The sequence below is a fragment of the Gobio gobio genome (genome assembly GCF_949357685.1).
Source record: "Gobio gobio genome assembly, chromosome: 2".
Taxonomy (NCBI): Eukaryota; Metazoa; Chordata; class Actinopteri; order Cypriniformes; family Gobionidae; genus Gobio; species Gobio gobio.
This window is the reverse complement of record NC_137098.1, coordinates 39,514,375-39,530,114: the sequence shown is the minus strand read 5'-3', so window position 1 is coordinate 39,530,114 and position 15,740 is coordinate 39,514,375. Positions and strand designations below refer to the sequence as shown.

The 15,740-nt window shown below is 39.9% G+C and overlaps 1 protein-coding gene across 3 annotated transcripts in view; it reads right to left on the bottom strand.

Moving 5' to 3' along the window:
* Positions 1–15,740, bottom strand: part of rbm33a (RNA binding motif protein 33a) — a 60,752-nt gene that overhangs the window by 20,345 nt on the left and 24,667 nt on the right. Inside the window, exons 6-15 of one of the 3 annotated variants that reach the window (XM_079801101.1) lie at positions 15,558–15,677; positions 15,274–15,460; positions 14,260–14,555; positions 9,433–9,757; positions 8,856–8,917; positions 6,577–6,703; positions 6,003–6,352; positions 4,137–4,421; positions 3,522–3,812; positions 893–1,486 (exon numbers count right to left, since the gene is read on the bottom strand). In XM_079801101.1, coding sequence (XP_079657227.1) covers positions 893–1,486; positions 3,522–3,812; positions 4,137–4,421; positions 6,003–6,352; positions 6,577–6,703; positions 8,856–8,917; positions 9,433–9,757; positions 14,260–14,555; positions 15,274–15,460; positions 15,558–15,677 — 2,637 coding nt within the window. The remainder of the gene's footprint in view (positions 1–892; positions 1,487–3,521; positions 3,813–4,136; positions 4,422–6,002; positions 6,353–6,576; positions 6,704–8,855; positions 8,918–9,432; positions 9,758–14,259; positions 14,556–15,273; positions 15,461–15,557; positions 15,678–15,740) is intronic. The other 2 variants (XM_079801103.1, XM_079801102.1) reach the window with 2 other exon arrangements.

The following is a 15,740-nucleotide window of genomic DNA, read 5'->3' as shown; positions in this document are numbered from 1 at the left end:
ATTGTCAGGCAGCTGAGGTTGACAGCAGGAGAGGAGATGCACCTAGAGGATCAGCTTCTCTTAGTCTGACACCCCTCCCCCTTTTTCCTCTTTGTCAGTCAGAGCCACGGCATTTTAGATAGCTGTGTGTAGCTTTCTATTAACTAAGTTGACAACCAGTTATCTTCATCCACAGAGATCCGGCACTCAAAGGAGATATTTAGTTTCGCTTCAGGCAGGAGACTGGAAAAGGATGTTTTCTCTTCATTCAACACAGCAAATCATCTCTTAGAGCCCATAAATCATTCTTGTGTCCTCCTTTTCTTGGTTGAGATGCATAAAATGTCCTGTCAGATTTGTACATAACCACCTCAAACTCCAGTCTTAATGCAAAAGGGTAGCTGAAACCCTCAACATAAACTTCCATTAGGTCTTTCTCGACTTGGCTCATAAAAAAGCACACCTTGACTTAAAGAAGACACAAACCTTTACAATGTCTGGATCGTTTGTCACTCAAAGTAAACGCGCAAATGCCAAGCGACTCACTTTAATGACGCCAGGATGGTGCCATTTATGGGCTTAAAAGGTAAAAGTGTTCTGTCAATTAAGTGTGGTATCACAAAACACAGAATGGAAACCACTTTTGGTATTGATTCTTTCAAAAAGAGAAATTCGCTTCATACTTTAAACAGTTTTTAGCTCTAAAAACTTAAGTGGTCGAAAAAGTAGACTCCTTGACTTTTAGAGTAATTGGAAATCCTCCTTGTCCTCCTTTGATTTATTCTAATCAAGAGCTCTGGTGACAACTACTTCAAGAAAACCAAAGGACAAAGACAAAAAAAAAAAAAAAATCTGTGGCATATGAACTTTAAAGATCACATCTAGAGTTTAAACGGGCAACAAATTCACTCACCTCTCCCAGAAGCTTAACTAGTCGCACTTTCTGTGGAACCTGTGGTGATTCTATGCTGTTTGTTCTTTGCATCACTGTTCTTTTCCCACCGGGCTGAGGCTGAGGCTGACCCAGGCCATGCCCTTCTAATGGGCTGGTCTGAACAGCACCCTGTTTTTGAGTGCTTTGTGGGGTTATGGTCCTCTTCTGTTGTGGTTGCCACTGGGCCTGTTGGTTGGCATCAGGTCCAGGGATCTGTGGCTTCTGTGGCCCAGACCAGCCTGAAGCCTGTGTCTGAGGTTTAGTGTTCTGCAGACGAGCCTTCACATTCGGACGAGGGGAACTAAGACCTGACAAAGGGTTCTGGGGGGTTCCATTGGAGATCAGTGAAGGGACTGGCTGTGGGGGTTGGGCTGCAGGGGTCTGTGTGGGGTTCTGCGTTTGTGGGGTCTGGTTTGGGTTCTGGCCACTGATGCGCTCCATCAGTTGTCTTTTGCGCTCACCAGCCTGCATCTGCCTGCGCTGCTCTTTGCGCTTGAGGATCTCTTCTCGTAGACGCTTTTGTTCCTCAATCTTCAGTCTGTACTGACGCGTCTCCTCATCTTCACCTGGGTCCTAAACGAAGACAAATATAAATTCAGGAAAAGCAAAATAAGTTTTTGTTTTAAACATTTTTTGAATATCTTAAGGATTAAATTAAAGGGTTAGTTCACCCAAAAATGAAAATTCTGTCATTAATTCCATGAAGTTCCATGAAAGGCACTTAAAACGTCGTTACAAAGTCTATCTCACCACAGTGGCTCTACAATAATCATACAATGCGACGACAATAGTTTTTGTGCGCAAAAAAAAAATCAAAATAACACCTTTATCCAACTTGTTCTCGACTTCCGTGTGTGCCTCCACGACGCATGCGCGAGAATATGACGTAGCGCCGGTGTTCGGGAATCGATGAAATACACACTTAAGCCACATTTTGAGCACTACGCCGAGACCTAAAGCACGATCAATGTAGAATCCAACAGCTTAGACACGCACGTCTTCCTCTGCTCGTAAACAAATCGCTTCTGGGTCATATGTCCGAACGCCGGATCTGCGTCATATTCTCGCGCATGCGTCGTGGAGGCATACACGGAAGTCGAGAACAAGTTGGATAAAGGTGTTATTTTGATTTTTTTTGGCGCACAAAAACTATTGTCGTCGCATTGTATGATTATTGTAGAGCCACTGTGGTGAGATAGACTTTGTAACGACGTTTTAAGTGCCTTTCATGGATCTTGGAAGTGTCAATGTACTGAATGCCAATGGAGGCCTGTGTGAAGCCTTTCTCAGCCATCAGCTTTCAACTAAAATATCTTCATTTGTGTTCCGAATATGAACGGAGGTCTTACGGGTGTCCAACGACATGAGGGTGAGTAATTAATGACAGAATTTTCATTTTTGGGTGAACTAACCCTTTAAGGTTCCATGTCACCTTTTACGGTGAACATGCACAACACAAAGGCAAATTGTAGTCGTGCATACATGCTGGACAAAGTTTAGCAACAATTGCATTATCTAGAACTATTAGCCTGACTTAAAAAAATTGACTGGTATGACTTGCCAGATTAAATTGTCTGAAAAGACTGCATTGCTTTTGTTTGGCTAAAATCCATGGCTATTTTCATGGCAAAATTCAGGTTATAATTAAAAATATATATTTTTTTGATCTTAGAAGAATTTACTTTTATAAAAAGTAAAAAAAAACAACTACAACTTAATCTGGACTGATTCTGGATTATAGTTAAAAACTAGGGGTGGGGGGAAAAATATCGATTCACATTTGAACAATTATTCTCAAAAATTGATTTTTTTAAAGTGTTACATGTTTTTAACTTTGCAGTACTACTTTTACCTTGTATAGTGTTATTAAATCACAATAAGCCACGAAATGTATTTATTTTCAGTTTATTTACCAGTTTTATATTTGCAAAAGTTTTTATTTTTGTCTCTGGCCTGCCTTGCTTTATTACAGAAGACTGCCATTCATGTGTTTAATGACAGCATTTATTTTATAATATTGGGATGACTAAAAGGGGGTTAGGGTTACATTTCAAGGTTTAATTCAGTGAGATTTTTTCTTCAAGACCTATTAAAATAAATCGATAAACGAGAATCGTTTTTTTAATTGAATTGTGACCTCAAAAGGTCACATCCAGCACGAGCTGCAGTCACGCACACTGTGCAGCAGGAATCAGTTTGCAGGAGTAAAGCTAGATGATGGACAAGACCACGGCGGAGGATTCGTTTGGCAACAGAGCATGTTAAAAGTCTTATCTTGTAGAATGCGCGCTCAGCACTGCCACTTCATATACAGAGTACATGTGATTGCGAATTCAAGCTCCCTGATGCGCGCAAATTTGAAAGGTACCAAAAGACCCCCCCCCCCCATTAAAAACAAAGCTTTTAGAGAAAGTATCAGTACAAGAACGATAAGGAGAGTCTATTAGCCACAACAGTAATAGGACTATGCTAACGTAAACTAACTAGTGAGGTTACTGCAGTATAAAAATGCTGTTCCCATCGCAAAAGTATATGGGTGGAAAACATGCTGAACATTAACCCCCTCTCAAATGAGATGTGTGTATATAGGCATGCTATGCAGCATTACCTCTTGAGTGGTGCTTGACTGTGCAGCTGGATGCTCTCTCTTCATCCCAGGCACACTTGGCTGCTGTGGTGCTCTGGCAGAGCTCTGCCCTTGTGCCACAGGTCCTCCCCTTCCTGCTGGTCCAGAATGAGCAGCCTGCCCTTGCCTAACATTCTGTATTGGCCTAGTAACTGGCTTTGCTTGCCCACTAGGTACTGACGGCCGGTTATTATTGTTGCTAGATGCAATGGGCAGCTCACGAAGGTTGCTGTTGCGTTGAGGAGGAATCTGTTGCAGTGGAGAAGGAGGAGTCTGAAGAGGGGGCGGTCAGATAAAGGTGTTGACATTAATAAAAGTATTGCCAAGACGGAAAATCACTAACACCAGTTTTGCTTCAAAACCTAGTGAACTGACTGACATGTAAATTTATAATCAATAGCCAGGTTTCCACCGCAGGAACTTTCCCCAGAAACTAGGGACTTTTGGGTGGTATTCAGTGTGCAACAGGGCAGCAACAGGGCTGGGGGGTGAAATGTTCCTGGGACAAATTGTTCCGGGTAATTTTGGTGGAAACAGGGCTATTATTGCTCTTTACATCTTGCTTATTGCAACAAATACACATTTGAAATGGCTTACCATTCTGGGCCTGCCATGGTTGTTTCGTTGCTGGTTGCCCTGTGGTCGGGACTGCATCTGTCTATGGCTACTCTGAATGGATTGGCGGAAATGGGGCTGGGAGAGGTGCAACATGGCATGGTGGTCCCTTGGGTGGTGTTGGTGGTGCTGTTGGTGTAGGGGTGGAGGCTGGGAATGAGCCAGGCCCTGTGGGGGCAAGTCCTGTCTATGTTGCTGGTGCTGCTGCTGGTGCAAAGGCTGATGGGATAGTGAAGGATCATGGTGCAGGGGCTGCTGCAATAGACCCTGAATACCATAAAAACAAGAATACAGCCAGATTGAGACCTATAATCAAATGTGCATAAAACAGGCATGTGATCAGCTAAAGACAAAAAAGAAGGTACTGGGGCAACTGGCGAGTAACACCGTTTGAACGTCGAATTTTACTCGCATTTGGTGCTTTGAAACATGCTAAGGGTGTCCCGCAGATGCCGCTGCGAACTCGTGCTACACTGTCAGAAGCAATCTGTGCATGATATTAATGCATTAGAAAAAGTAACATTTTAACATTTTTAATTTAGTAATTGTTTAAGGACATTTCGCGATTTCAATCATCATAGAGTACCCCTGCCTAACCATTTTTTCTCTGATTTACGCAATTCACATGGGTCATACTTTTCAGGTCAGAAATCCATAGAAATACAGATAAAAATCACATCCCTGATTAAAAAAACACAGATCAAAGTTGCCATCTCAAGTGTACAAATGAATCAGATCCAGTTTTATATTTTTGTTCTCTTAAGGACATTTACAGTGAAAATTAGGCCAGCCACGAATGAGAATCATAGTACTTTGGAAGTCAGCCCTGTATAATATTTAAGTAGTCTACCAAACTAAAAATTTGTCTGAACCAGTTAATATGTTTAGCAAAGAAAAATAACACCACGTTGTGTTTGATGAGAATCAAGAGAAACTATTTTCATGAAAGAGAGATAGACATCTGATGTGTAACACAACTAACCCAGTGACCTCAAATAACCATGATCTGACAAACAGTGCTAACACAAGAGGGCAGTCTTGTCTGCTGCTTGGAATGGAGACGGCAGCTTCTCCTTGCTCAGTCCACCACTACACAACCCCTACATTTTATACTCATGTACAGCTTACAATAAATGGTTTTCAACCAAACTAAAACACTTTAGGAATGACTCTGTGCCATGTACAATACCATTCAAAAGTATGGGGTCAGTAATATTTTTTCAACAGAAATTAATACTTTTATTCAGTAAGTATGCACTACATTGATCATATGTGACATTAAAGACATGTATTATCTTACAAAAGATTCAAATAAATGCGGATATCTTGATCTTTATATTAAAAGAAAAAATTTAAAATATAGCATTGATATAATTAAGAAATGTTTCTTGAGCACCAAATCAGCATATTAGAATGATACCTGATGGATCATGTACTGATGCTGAAAATTCAGCTTTGCCATTACAGGAATAGATGGCAATCTATAGGAATAGCATTTTATTATTTTATTATTATTTAAAACTGTAATAGTATTATACAATAATACTGTTTTACTGTATTTTTTATATTAAATGGAGTCTTGGTGAGCATAAGAGTCTTCTTCTAAAAACATGGGGGAAACATTTTTGCTAACCCCAGACTTTTAAATTGTAGTGTACAGCTGACATATGGACTACATTCCAGGACTGAGACTTTACCACATCATAACATTTGTGAATACAGGAACAATTTTAATAATTCACACTGAAAACACAGAATAATATTTTTCATGCCATGCTGTAAAGTAACATGTAATATAATGTTCATCATGCCAGCAAGGCCATGCAGATTTCTGGTAAACCAACTTACTCTCTGGCGTACCTGCATACCAAACGGCATGTGCTGGGGGCTAAAGGGGGGACCCTGCTGCTGGGGCGAGAAGGGCTGTCTGTGACCCACAAAGGCACGGGGGCCAGGGGGTCCTGGAGGGCCTGCATGCTGCGGGCCCATACCCGGCCGAAGGGGCTCTCTCTGGAAAACACCTCCTCCCTGAGGCCCTTGGTTCTGCCCGAGCCCCAGAGGACCAAATCCAGGACCTCCTAGCCCCCCTTGTGGGGGAAAAGATGGAGGGCCTTGCCCCGAAATCGGAAGAACACTGTTATTCATGAGGGGGGGAGGGCCTGTCTGGTCGAACATTTGCTGGCCTGAAAAACGTGGTTCTAGGAATAAGAAAAGAAAGGAAGAAAAGAGATACTGTGAACGAGAAGCTGAAACCTGCAGGATCAATTCTGACATTGTTGATGTCACGCTTCAGTTGCCAAGCAAACGAATGGATGGAGAAACAAAAGTCAAAACAGATACATATACATTTATATATATATATCAGACAATGCAGGTATAGTCTATGCAGGCAACTAGTGTAACCACCTTAATTTGACCTTACCACCAGTGAAAAAGTGATCTTGATCCTGGTGATGTGGTGGTGGTCCTCTCCATTGCTCCTGGGAGGACAGAGGCCGCTGAGGTGGGCCAAAATTCCCTTGGAGATGCTGCTGAAAATCAGGAGGAGCCTGGAGGAGGACAGAAAACGGCAAAAATGAAAATATGACTATTCCAGCATAAAAACATCACCGTTGACACATGAGTTTCAAAGCCAAAAAGCTTCTTATTTGTGCTCCTCATCTTCTTTTTAAATGTAACTCTTCATATTAAGATCATAAACTTCAGCTTATACCATTGAGGAATCTTTTAGGTAGAAAGCAAGCTATTTGCATACACCCTTGAATTATAAATCGTTATCTATTCTCAGTGCTTACCTAGCCCAATGCTCATAAAACTCAAAATCCCCTCTCTACCTTTACAGAAGAAAGAAAGATAACGATCCTTACTAATCCTGGAGTTGAATGCGAATTCCCTCTCCTTTATTCTTTGAAAATATCCCTCGCTTTTAAGAAATTAGCCTTCGTTCAAAGGGGCCACACTTCAGCAAATTGTGATGCTTAGCACCTCTTTACTCATTATAAATGACTTAAGATGCAATCAAACTTTTAATCCACGTTTTCAGCTCTGATCTTCAGTCGGCCAGTGAGTGTCACCAAGGCCAGCCAAGTTGCTTAACAGAAAGTCAATCAGGCAGCTTAGCTAAGCAATGGCCAGGGGGGAGCGAGAGAGAATCACATTGTTATTGTGGACTTCATTGCTCTATTCAAAAGGTCAGCTCCTGTAACACAAAGGGAGCTTAAGTACATTCACAATACCTTTGCAAGTTTGCATTCGTTTGATAAAAGGAGCATGTCCTTTCTGGGGGCTAATCTTTCGTAAATACCCATGGATCTGTTCAATATGTAACCAGTTATGATCTGCCTGAGAGATAGAGAGGGAGTGGGAAAGACAAATGCCAAACATGGGCGGCTGCCATTTTGGAGACAAGCCTCATGCGTCTAAAAATACACCTGGCAAATTCTTCATTTCTGCTGTTCAGTGTTCAGGTATCTGACCAAATGTCAAAGTTGACTAAAAGCAATTTATCCATTAAACTAGAATAATGCCTAACAATGCAACACATGTTACTTACAAAAGAAAATCAAACTTGAAACTTCTACTAACTTGCAAAATGAAGCCAGGCTGTAGGCTTACTAAACAGTTTAATGATTTTTCTGCAATGACCAGCATCAAACATAAAATACAATATAAATATGTAGCATGGAGATTAATATTCAAAAACTCTGCAGTAGTAAATATTCATAGAGAAATTGTGGATCAGCCTATTGTAAGATGAGATGTGATCGTATGCTAATGTATGATAATCAAGTGCCCAGAGGGCTAATGGACGCTGCTCCCTGCAAAATGCCATTGGCATTTTAAACGGTGACCTGTCTGTACCAGACTGGCTATGGGAGACAGACAGCTGGAAATGTGTCATGAATGTGTGTGTGGAACTCTTCCTATTCAGCAAGATTAGGGATGACCAACCACTGTCCAGTAAGTGTCCAGTATCCCCAAACTAGTGGCCGCAGTACATGAATAGCTGACAAATAACATGGACAAACGTTAACTTTCCTTTTCCCCGTCAGGAATTTAGGTTTGAATTTTTATACATTTGAAATTGTATTTTAGGTGATGTGACTGATCATAATATGCTTTTTTGCAGTTAAATGGTCAATGTAGTCTTATAAAAAAAAAACTATTTTATAAGCATTATATAAGAATAGAAAAAAAAGTTTAAAATAGTTTTAGATAAAAATGTAGCATGTAACACTGGCTGCACAGCGTTTCTGTAACTGCCATTTGTCATACTGAAACATTGTATTGCGCATCCTTTTGAGAGCAACAGTAAAAGGGAAAACCAAAGTATATCAGTAAGGACAGAGAAGAGAACTGGGGGGGGGGGGGGGGTTGAGATGGTCTCCTCAGCAGTAAATCACTTTAGCCACAGCACAGGCAGCTGCCTGATGGTTTCTCTACATCCTTACAGGCAGTAAAGGGCTTTTACATCTGTTCCGAGTTTTCACACTCTCTATTTCGATTTCAACTGGCAGATCTTCCCCACACATGGGGACATTTTTGAGACATGCCTTCCGCACAGCAAGACAAATGTTGGTTTCTGTGACTACGGGCCAGTCAAATTCAGGAAATACCATGATGTCTCGACCGTAACACACTGCAGTTTTATGCAGAGCGAAAGCACTTAAATCTAACTTTAAGCAATGTGAGGTTACTTACCGGGAGTCTCTGTGGAGCGATGTTAGGCCTCGTTTGGCTCTGCACAGGAGGCATTGAAGGAACTGAGATTAAAATGGAAATAAAAAAAGCATGAGTCAGGAAAAGGGATGCAGAACGAGAGAGTGGGGCGGCGTAACAGACACCATAAAAGTCTCTTCTTGCCACGTGTCTAAACCATGGTTTGTCACAGCTGGTCACAGAGAGAGGGCTGTTCTGCTGATTAAACTGTGCATCTCTCTCTCGAGCAGACTGGGCCACCTAATGAGATAAACTGACACTCAAAAGGAGTAATTTAGCTGCGAATCATTTCACCTCCGCAGATGTGTGCATTTCAGAAAGATGGTTTAATGCTGATGGACTGCCTACAGAGTGAAGGCCATACCAAAGGGGGAAAATACTTTAAAAAGGACCAGAGTGAAAATGTGAGTAAGCATCAGCCAAAGTGCAAAGCCTAAAAATGAACATGAAATATAGGCACTTTACAATGTCAAACTCATTTTACAGCAGATGCTCAAACAGCTTCGATCCACACAAATATATGAATATCAGGTTGCTGGTTTGGTCTCTGGGGCCATACCTTGTACAGGTGAGGAGGAGGGTCCTCTGAAGTGAGGGTTAATGTGAATGTTCTTGGGGTGGTGCTGTTGATGCTGCTGGTGTTGGTTTTGATGCGCGTGTGAGTGCCGCGGTGGTGAGTTCAACAAGGGCAGTCCGTGCGTGTCGTGTTGTGTTCTGGGCCCTGCGGAACGGTGGGCCAGGTGTGGCATCAACAGCTGCAGCGGCTGCTGAGGAATCGGAGTGCCAGGATCAGGGAATAGCCCAGGACCTCCAGAGCCTCTTGCACCAGCCAGACGCGACTGATGGTGGTGATGCTGGAGCGGAGGAGTCATTCTGAGCTGCTGCTTTAAAAAAAGAGAGAAACAAAAAAACCATCAATCAATAGTGTAAGCCTTCTCTCTTTCACCCCAAAAAATCATCATCTTGCACTGTTGTGACCTTGGTCTCAGGACGACCCCTTTAATCAAGTAATCAATCATAAGAGCCATGTGACTGCGACTGCGACTGAATCTGAATTAAATAAGTAGTTTAAGATGAATACAAAATGCTAAAGTACACTCACAAAAAACATACACTGTGCCTCTGCGTCCATGTTGATTTATGCTAAAGAACAACATATTTCATTTGATGAGTGAAAAATGTACTCCTCAAACTACAGATACACATTGCAGTCTATTTCAGAAAGCCTTGGACATGTAAGCACACTATTATGAACTCATCATCAGATGAAGACAACTTGTACATTATATGACAACTCCTAGACAAGAGTGAAGGGGAATTCAATTAAATCATTACAGCAGTGCACTATATACCACTGTCTGAAGCGTAGCGTAAAAGAACACATCAATGTCGAGGAATGACAAGTTGTGTCAAAAGCCTGAAAAGGCTTTCCTTCTCAATAAAAGAAAATCAGCTTTAAAAAAAAAAAAAGAAAGAAAAAGGTGCAGCACGAACGTTCGAACGAACAGCTCAAGCGCAAAGGGATTACACCCTCGACAGATATTTAATAATAAAATAAGCGCAGGAAGCTAAATCCTTCAGCAAAGTACAAATTTAATTTGGTGTAATGCTTCCTCAATGGACTCCCGCCAAGTTATTTGCCATAATCCATATATCAACATGGATAAGAGGGGGAGTGAGAACAGTGATAATTGACTTTTACTCAAAAGCAAACTGACTCCACAACACAAGGGTGAGACAAGACACAAATCAAAGCACCAACATCTAAAACTGATTCAAAATCTTCAATAGCCTCAAAAGGAACATCAAAATGTAAGAGCCTGACCAATCAAATTAAAATTTGTTTGAAAACAGAATAGTTGTCACAAAAAAAAAAGTGTCTAACAGATGTAAAATATTTTATTGTTTATTTACATGTAGTGGGACTTTGAGTCACGACACAAATCGGCACAATGCCAAATCATTTTTGTCTCATTATTACAGCGGAAACTACTTCATTTATGGTAATACAGATAAGAGTAAGACATCATTAAAAACTGAAAGGTTCTATTTTTATTTGTGTACACTCACAATAAAAACAAAAAATTTTGCTTTTGTAAAATGTTTTGTAACTTTCTATTCATCAACAAATCCAGAGAAAATTATCAGTTTCCAAAAAAAATATTAAGCAGCACCACCTGACTGCTGTAGATTCATTTTGTGTTGATAGTGTTGCCATTGAAACACAAAATTTGAAGTTTCCATCTCTTCCAAATTACAGTAGTTATGTTGTGAATGCAGCAGAATGAAAAACGTTACCTTGTAAATGTGTATTTGCTCCACTGAGGCTTAACAATTCAAAACAATTAATTGTAGGAAAAGCCCAGAAAACCCCTTGGCACAGAATCACCATGGATTACAATCAGTGTATGTGCTATTTGCTGAGGGAAAGTTTTGAAACACAGGTAAATTGGACAATTGCTTATCAGTTCTCCCTTTTACGAAGCAGCTCACTGGTCACTGGCCAGTAGGGGTGTAACGATTCAAATTACTCATGGTTCAGTTTGTATCACTTTTTTGGGGTCACAGTTTCTGTACAGTTTGGTAAGTGCGAAGTTGACTAAAGAAGTACTGTCAAATAAAAATAAAGAAAATAAGAACAATTAATCAAACTTAAAGCTATAGCACAAATAAAATAAACAGTGCTTTTCAGCTTTTTCAGGTAGGTTGAAAATTGAATCAAGTAATTCAATTCAATTCAATTCAAATTTATTTGTATAGCGCTTTTCACAATACACATTGTTTCAAAGCAGCTTTACAGAAAGTGCATTTCATAGATGTACAGTAAAAATGTTAGAAAGACAATGTTAAAGAATAATGTTCGAAAAAGTTAATCGTGTATTAATTTAGGCCATAACAACGCTGGCGTTGAGTCGTCTCTTCACAGGCGTGGAGTAATCTAATGTAAAATAAATTTGCACAGTTTTCATTTGATAAATTAAATCTAGATTAATCCTTATTAAAAAGTTACAAAAAATGAAGGTATATTAGGCAGCTTTAAGTAGGGCTGACCAAAAATAAAAACCTCGATTAATTGAACATTTGACCTCGATTACGATTAATGAACAATTATTTTTCTTTTTTTTTCTTTTTGCCCTCATAAGGTTTTTGAGTAAGTTCACTGATAAGGTTTGTACTGTAAATATGTTCTACTATTAAAGGTGGAATTTTTTTTTCTAATGAAAAAGTGCATTGTGATTTTAAAATACTTGAAGGAAACGGTTCACTTTCAGCAGTTATTGTCTATGGAGCAGATTTCTGTTTGTTGTACATCAGATACAGATAAATTAACACAGTAGGCCTACATTACATTTATTTGAATGCATTAATGAGAGAGTGATTGTGTGTGTGAATTACTCATACCCTCTCTATTCATTATGAAGCTGTGGTTTGTACTTACTTCAAAGGTATTAAAATGTATGCATATAACGGTTGAGTTTCTAAGCTACTTTAGTGACTTTACTTTAGTCACAGCTTCTGTCTGAGTGTTCGTTTGTCAAAATATATCAGGCATTAGTTCAATATAATACACATCTCATGGTCGAAACTCGCTTTAATGTTCAAACTGGCAGGGCTTAAACCACATACAAATGACAAAGCTTTGTGAGGATGCAGGTGAAAGCAATAGGTGAAAGAGGTCTGCCTTCAGGGCGCGCGCGTTTTCAGAGACGCTCAGCTCTGTGTCACTGAAAAAAGCTGAGCACTGAACGGAGAAGTTTTCCGTATTGTTGTTTTTGAATAGTTCACAATCGCTTTAAATGTTGAAACTGGCAAGCCTTTAAACACATTTACTTGACAAACTTTATGAGCATGAAAGTGAAAGCGGCTTCGGGGCTTGCGCCCGCCATCTGTGTGTGTGTGTGTGTGTGTCAGTGCGTAGGCTATAAGAACAGCAATTAACTGACCTGTATAAACTGTGTAAAACATGCAGTTACTATAGTGATTCTGGGCATCTATAAACACAGATAACTGCTCCTGCATCTCTCTGTGTGCCTTCAAACTGCACTTGATGTGACTGACGGGGCGGAGTCACGTGAAAACCGAAATAACCGACATGGGAAAAATACGTCGGTTAGAGGTTCTGAATGTCGGTTTCGGTTATTTTTCGATTAATCGTACAGCCCTAGCTTTAAGACATTCACGGATCCATTGGGGGGCAGTTGTTGCCTAATGGTTAGAGAGGTTGCAGGTTCGAGTCTCGGTACCAGCAGGAAATGTAGGTTACCCACAACTGAGGTGCCCTTGAGCAAGGCAATCGTTCCAATCGCTCCCCCAGTTGCCCACTACTCTGGGGGTGTGTTCAATACTCACCGATGTGTGTGTGCACTTGGATGGGTGAAATGCATAGCGCAAATTCCTAGTATGGGACACGTCACGTTCATTCCTTCAAAATGAGCTTAACCACTTAAACTCCGCGGACCCTGTACATCCGGAATTACATCATGATGTATTAACTTTCAATTTTAAATGTCTTTGGAGGAGCTCTGACCTCATATGTGGTACTATTTGAATGCTTAGAGTATACTTTCTGGAGATATGCATCACTTTGGCATTTGTTTTACACAAAGTAACTTATTTACACTAAATTAATCCGATACCATTTGGCCTACCCAAATTGAAAAGCTTCCCATACCCACATACAGTGGCCTAAATTCTAAATTTTTGAGTCATTTTACAGGAAACCCTTTGAAGTTACATAGAACACTGCTAAAAGTGATAAACATGTAAGTATATGTCGTCTGAGCTGTAATAACCCCCCCTTGACTGCAGACAATTTTGGCTGTTTCCACTAAATTCCAGAAAATACTGGAAAAAAGATTTTTGTGTGGATCATGTATGCAAGATTTATCCAAATAAATCTAAATGGAGGACTATTACCTTTTTTATGTAATATCCGTCTGTTTTACGTGAATATTATGACACGAGTGAAGCACAAAGCTTTATTTACAAAATAAATAATATGTTTGCAATTAAATGTTACATCACAGCAATGGAAACGTATGGATTCATGACAAACGAGAGAGGTAGGCTTTGTGAGGTGAGCCAAATTTAAGCTTTGCGTTTTGGTCACCCGATTTTCAACGAATTTAACAATAGGCTTACTCCATTTTATTCTACTTGACATGGAATCTTTTATTTATTTTCCCATATATATATATATATTGTGTGTGTGTGTGTATATGTATATATATATATATATATATATATATATATATATATATATATATATATATATATATATATACACACACACACACACATATATTTGATTGTGGGAAGCCAAAATCATGATCGTGATTAAAATTTGATTAATTGTGAAGCCCTAAGAGACCTGTCAGTTTCTTACCTGCATTCCTAAATTCACTTGCATCAGTGGAGGCCTTTGCTCATTCATTCTCCCTTGACCTCCAACTCCATCACCACGGAAACCTCCCATTCCAAATAGAGGGAAATCGCCTCTTCCACCGACTCCTCGTCCTCCTGCTCCTCCTCTGCCCCTGATCCCACCTCTACCTCCCATTCCTCCCCTCCCTCCATCTGCTCGTGGCCCCCCTCTCCCTCGTCCACCAAAACGGCCCTGCCTCCGCTGACGTTCCTTTTCCTCGAACTCCTGCAGGTCTGCTTTAGCTTCCTCAGAGAGCTCTGAAAGGAAAGACAAAACAAAGATACAGATTTATTTTATACTGACAAATGAAGAAATTCAGTTTAAAAAAACTTATTTAAACCATCTTTCAAAAGTTCTTTTGAAGGATCAATTTAGCCTTTTTATACTGCTCATAAATAGTGATAATGATAATAAAATATAATAATTTGTCTATAAGTGCTTGAGCCCTCAAGTTAAAACATTAAAAAAGCTGTCCCAAATGTACTGTTACTTGAGTCTGTAACATTACACGATACGAAAAAACTAAACAAAAATAAAAAAAATTATTATAAACACTTACAAGATATACAAAGAAACATTAGATAACTTCTGTCAAGTTAATATATTCAGTTAACCTCACAACAAACAACAACAGCCTTCACTGATCATCTTACCAACAAAAATATTTTGGTAAGACTGTATAACTAGGTAGGCTTTGCTCCTGAATATGAATTATGTCATGTTAATCCAGTAGGTCTGCCTTACTGACCTAAAGGAAGACATAGTTAAGTTTAGGTATGGGTCTTGATGACCTAATCAAATGGACAACTAGTCACTCACACCGGTGCAGCCAAATCATAAAAATACAGAGTTATTTTTACTCATAAACGTTTGAACTGTAGAATGTAAAATAATAGTCAGGTGACTCAAAACAAGACCATATTAGATTTTTAAACCTGGAACAGTACAAAAAGGTGTTTCGTATTAAGTCCTTACCTAATGTTTCTGGGATGTTCCTTCTTTTACTGACAGCATCAGACAGCCTGACCACTGTGTCATCTTTACGCTCTGTCTTAAATCGCAGACGTCTAGATTCTTCGACATCTTCCTCTTCCTCATCAGATTCCTCCTTTACATCTGCATCCTGCTCTGGCTCAGCTTCTGGATCATTTTCATTCTCCACCTGAAGCATGCAGCACACATAAATCATGAGACTCATGCCATGTCATTTTAAGCATCTCCATAAAGAGTGCAAACAGTCTAAAGCAGCTATTCTTTACCTCCTCCAATTCTGTGACCTGAGAGCTGTCCTGCTCCTCAGTTTCCTCTTCACGCTCCTCTTCAACCACTTCCTGTTGGTCAGTCTGCTCTTCACTATACTCAGTCGGGTATTCATCCACCTGGGAAGAACAAACAAATATTTACTGCATTCACTGGAAATTCAAGCAGGGTTTGAAAGTCAG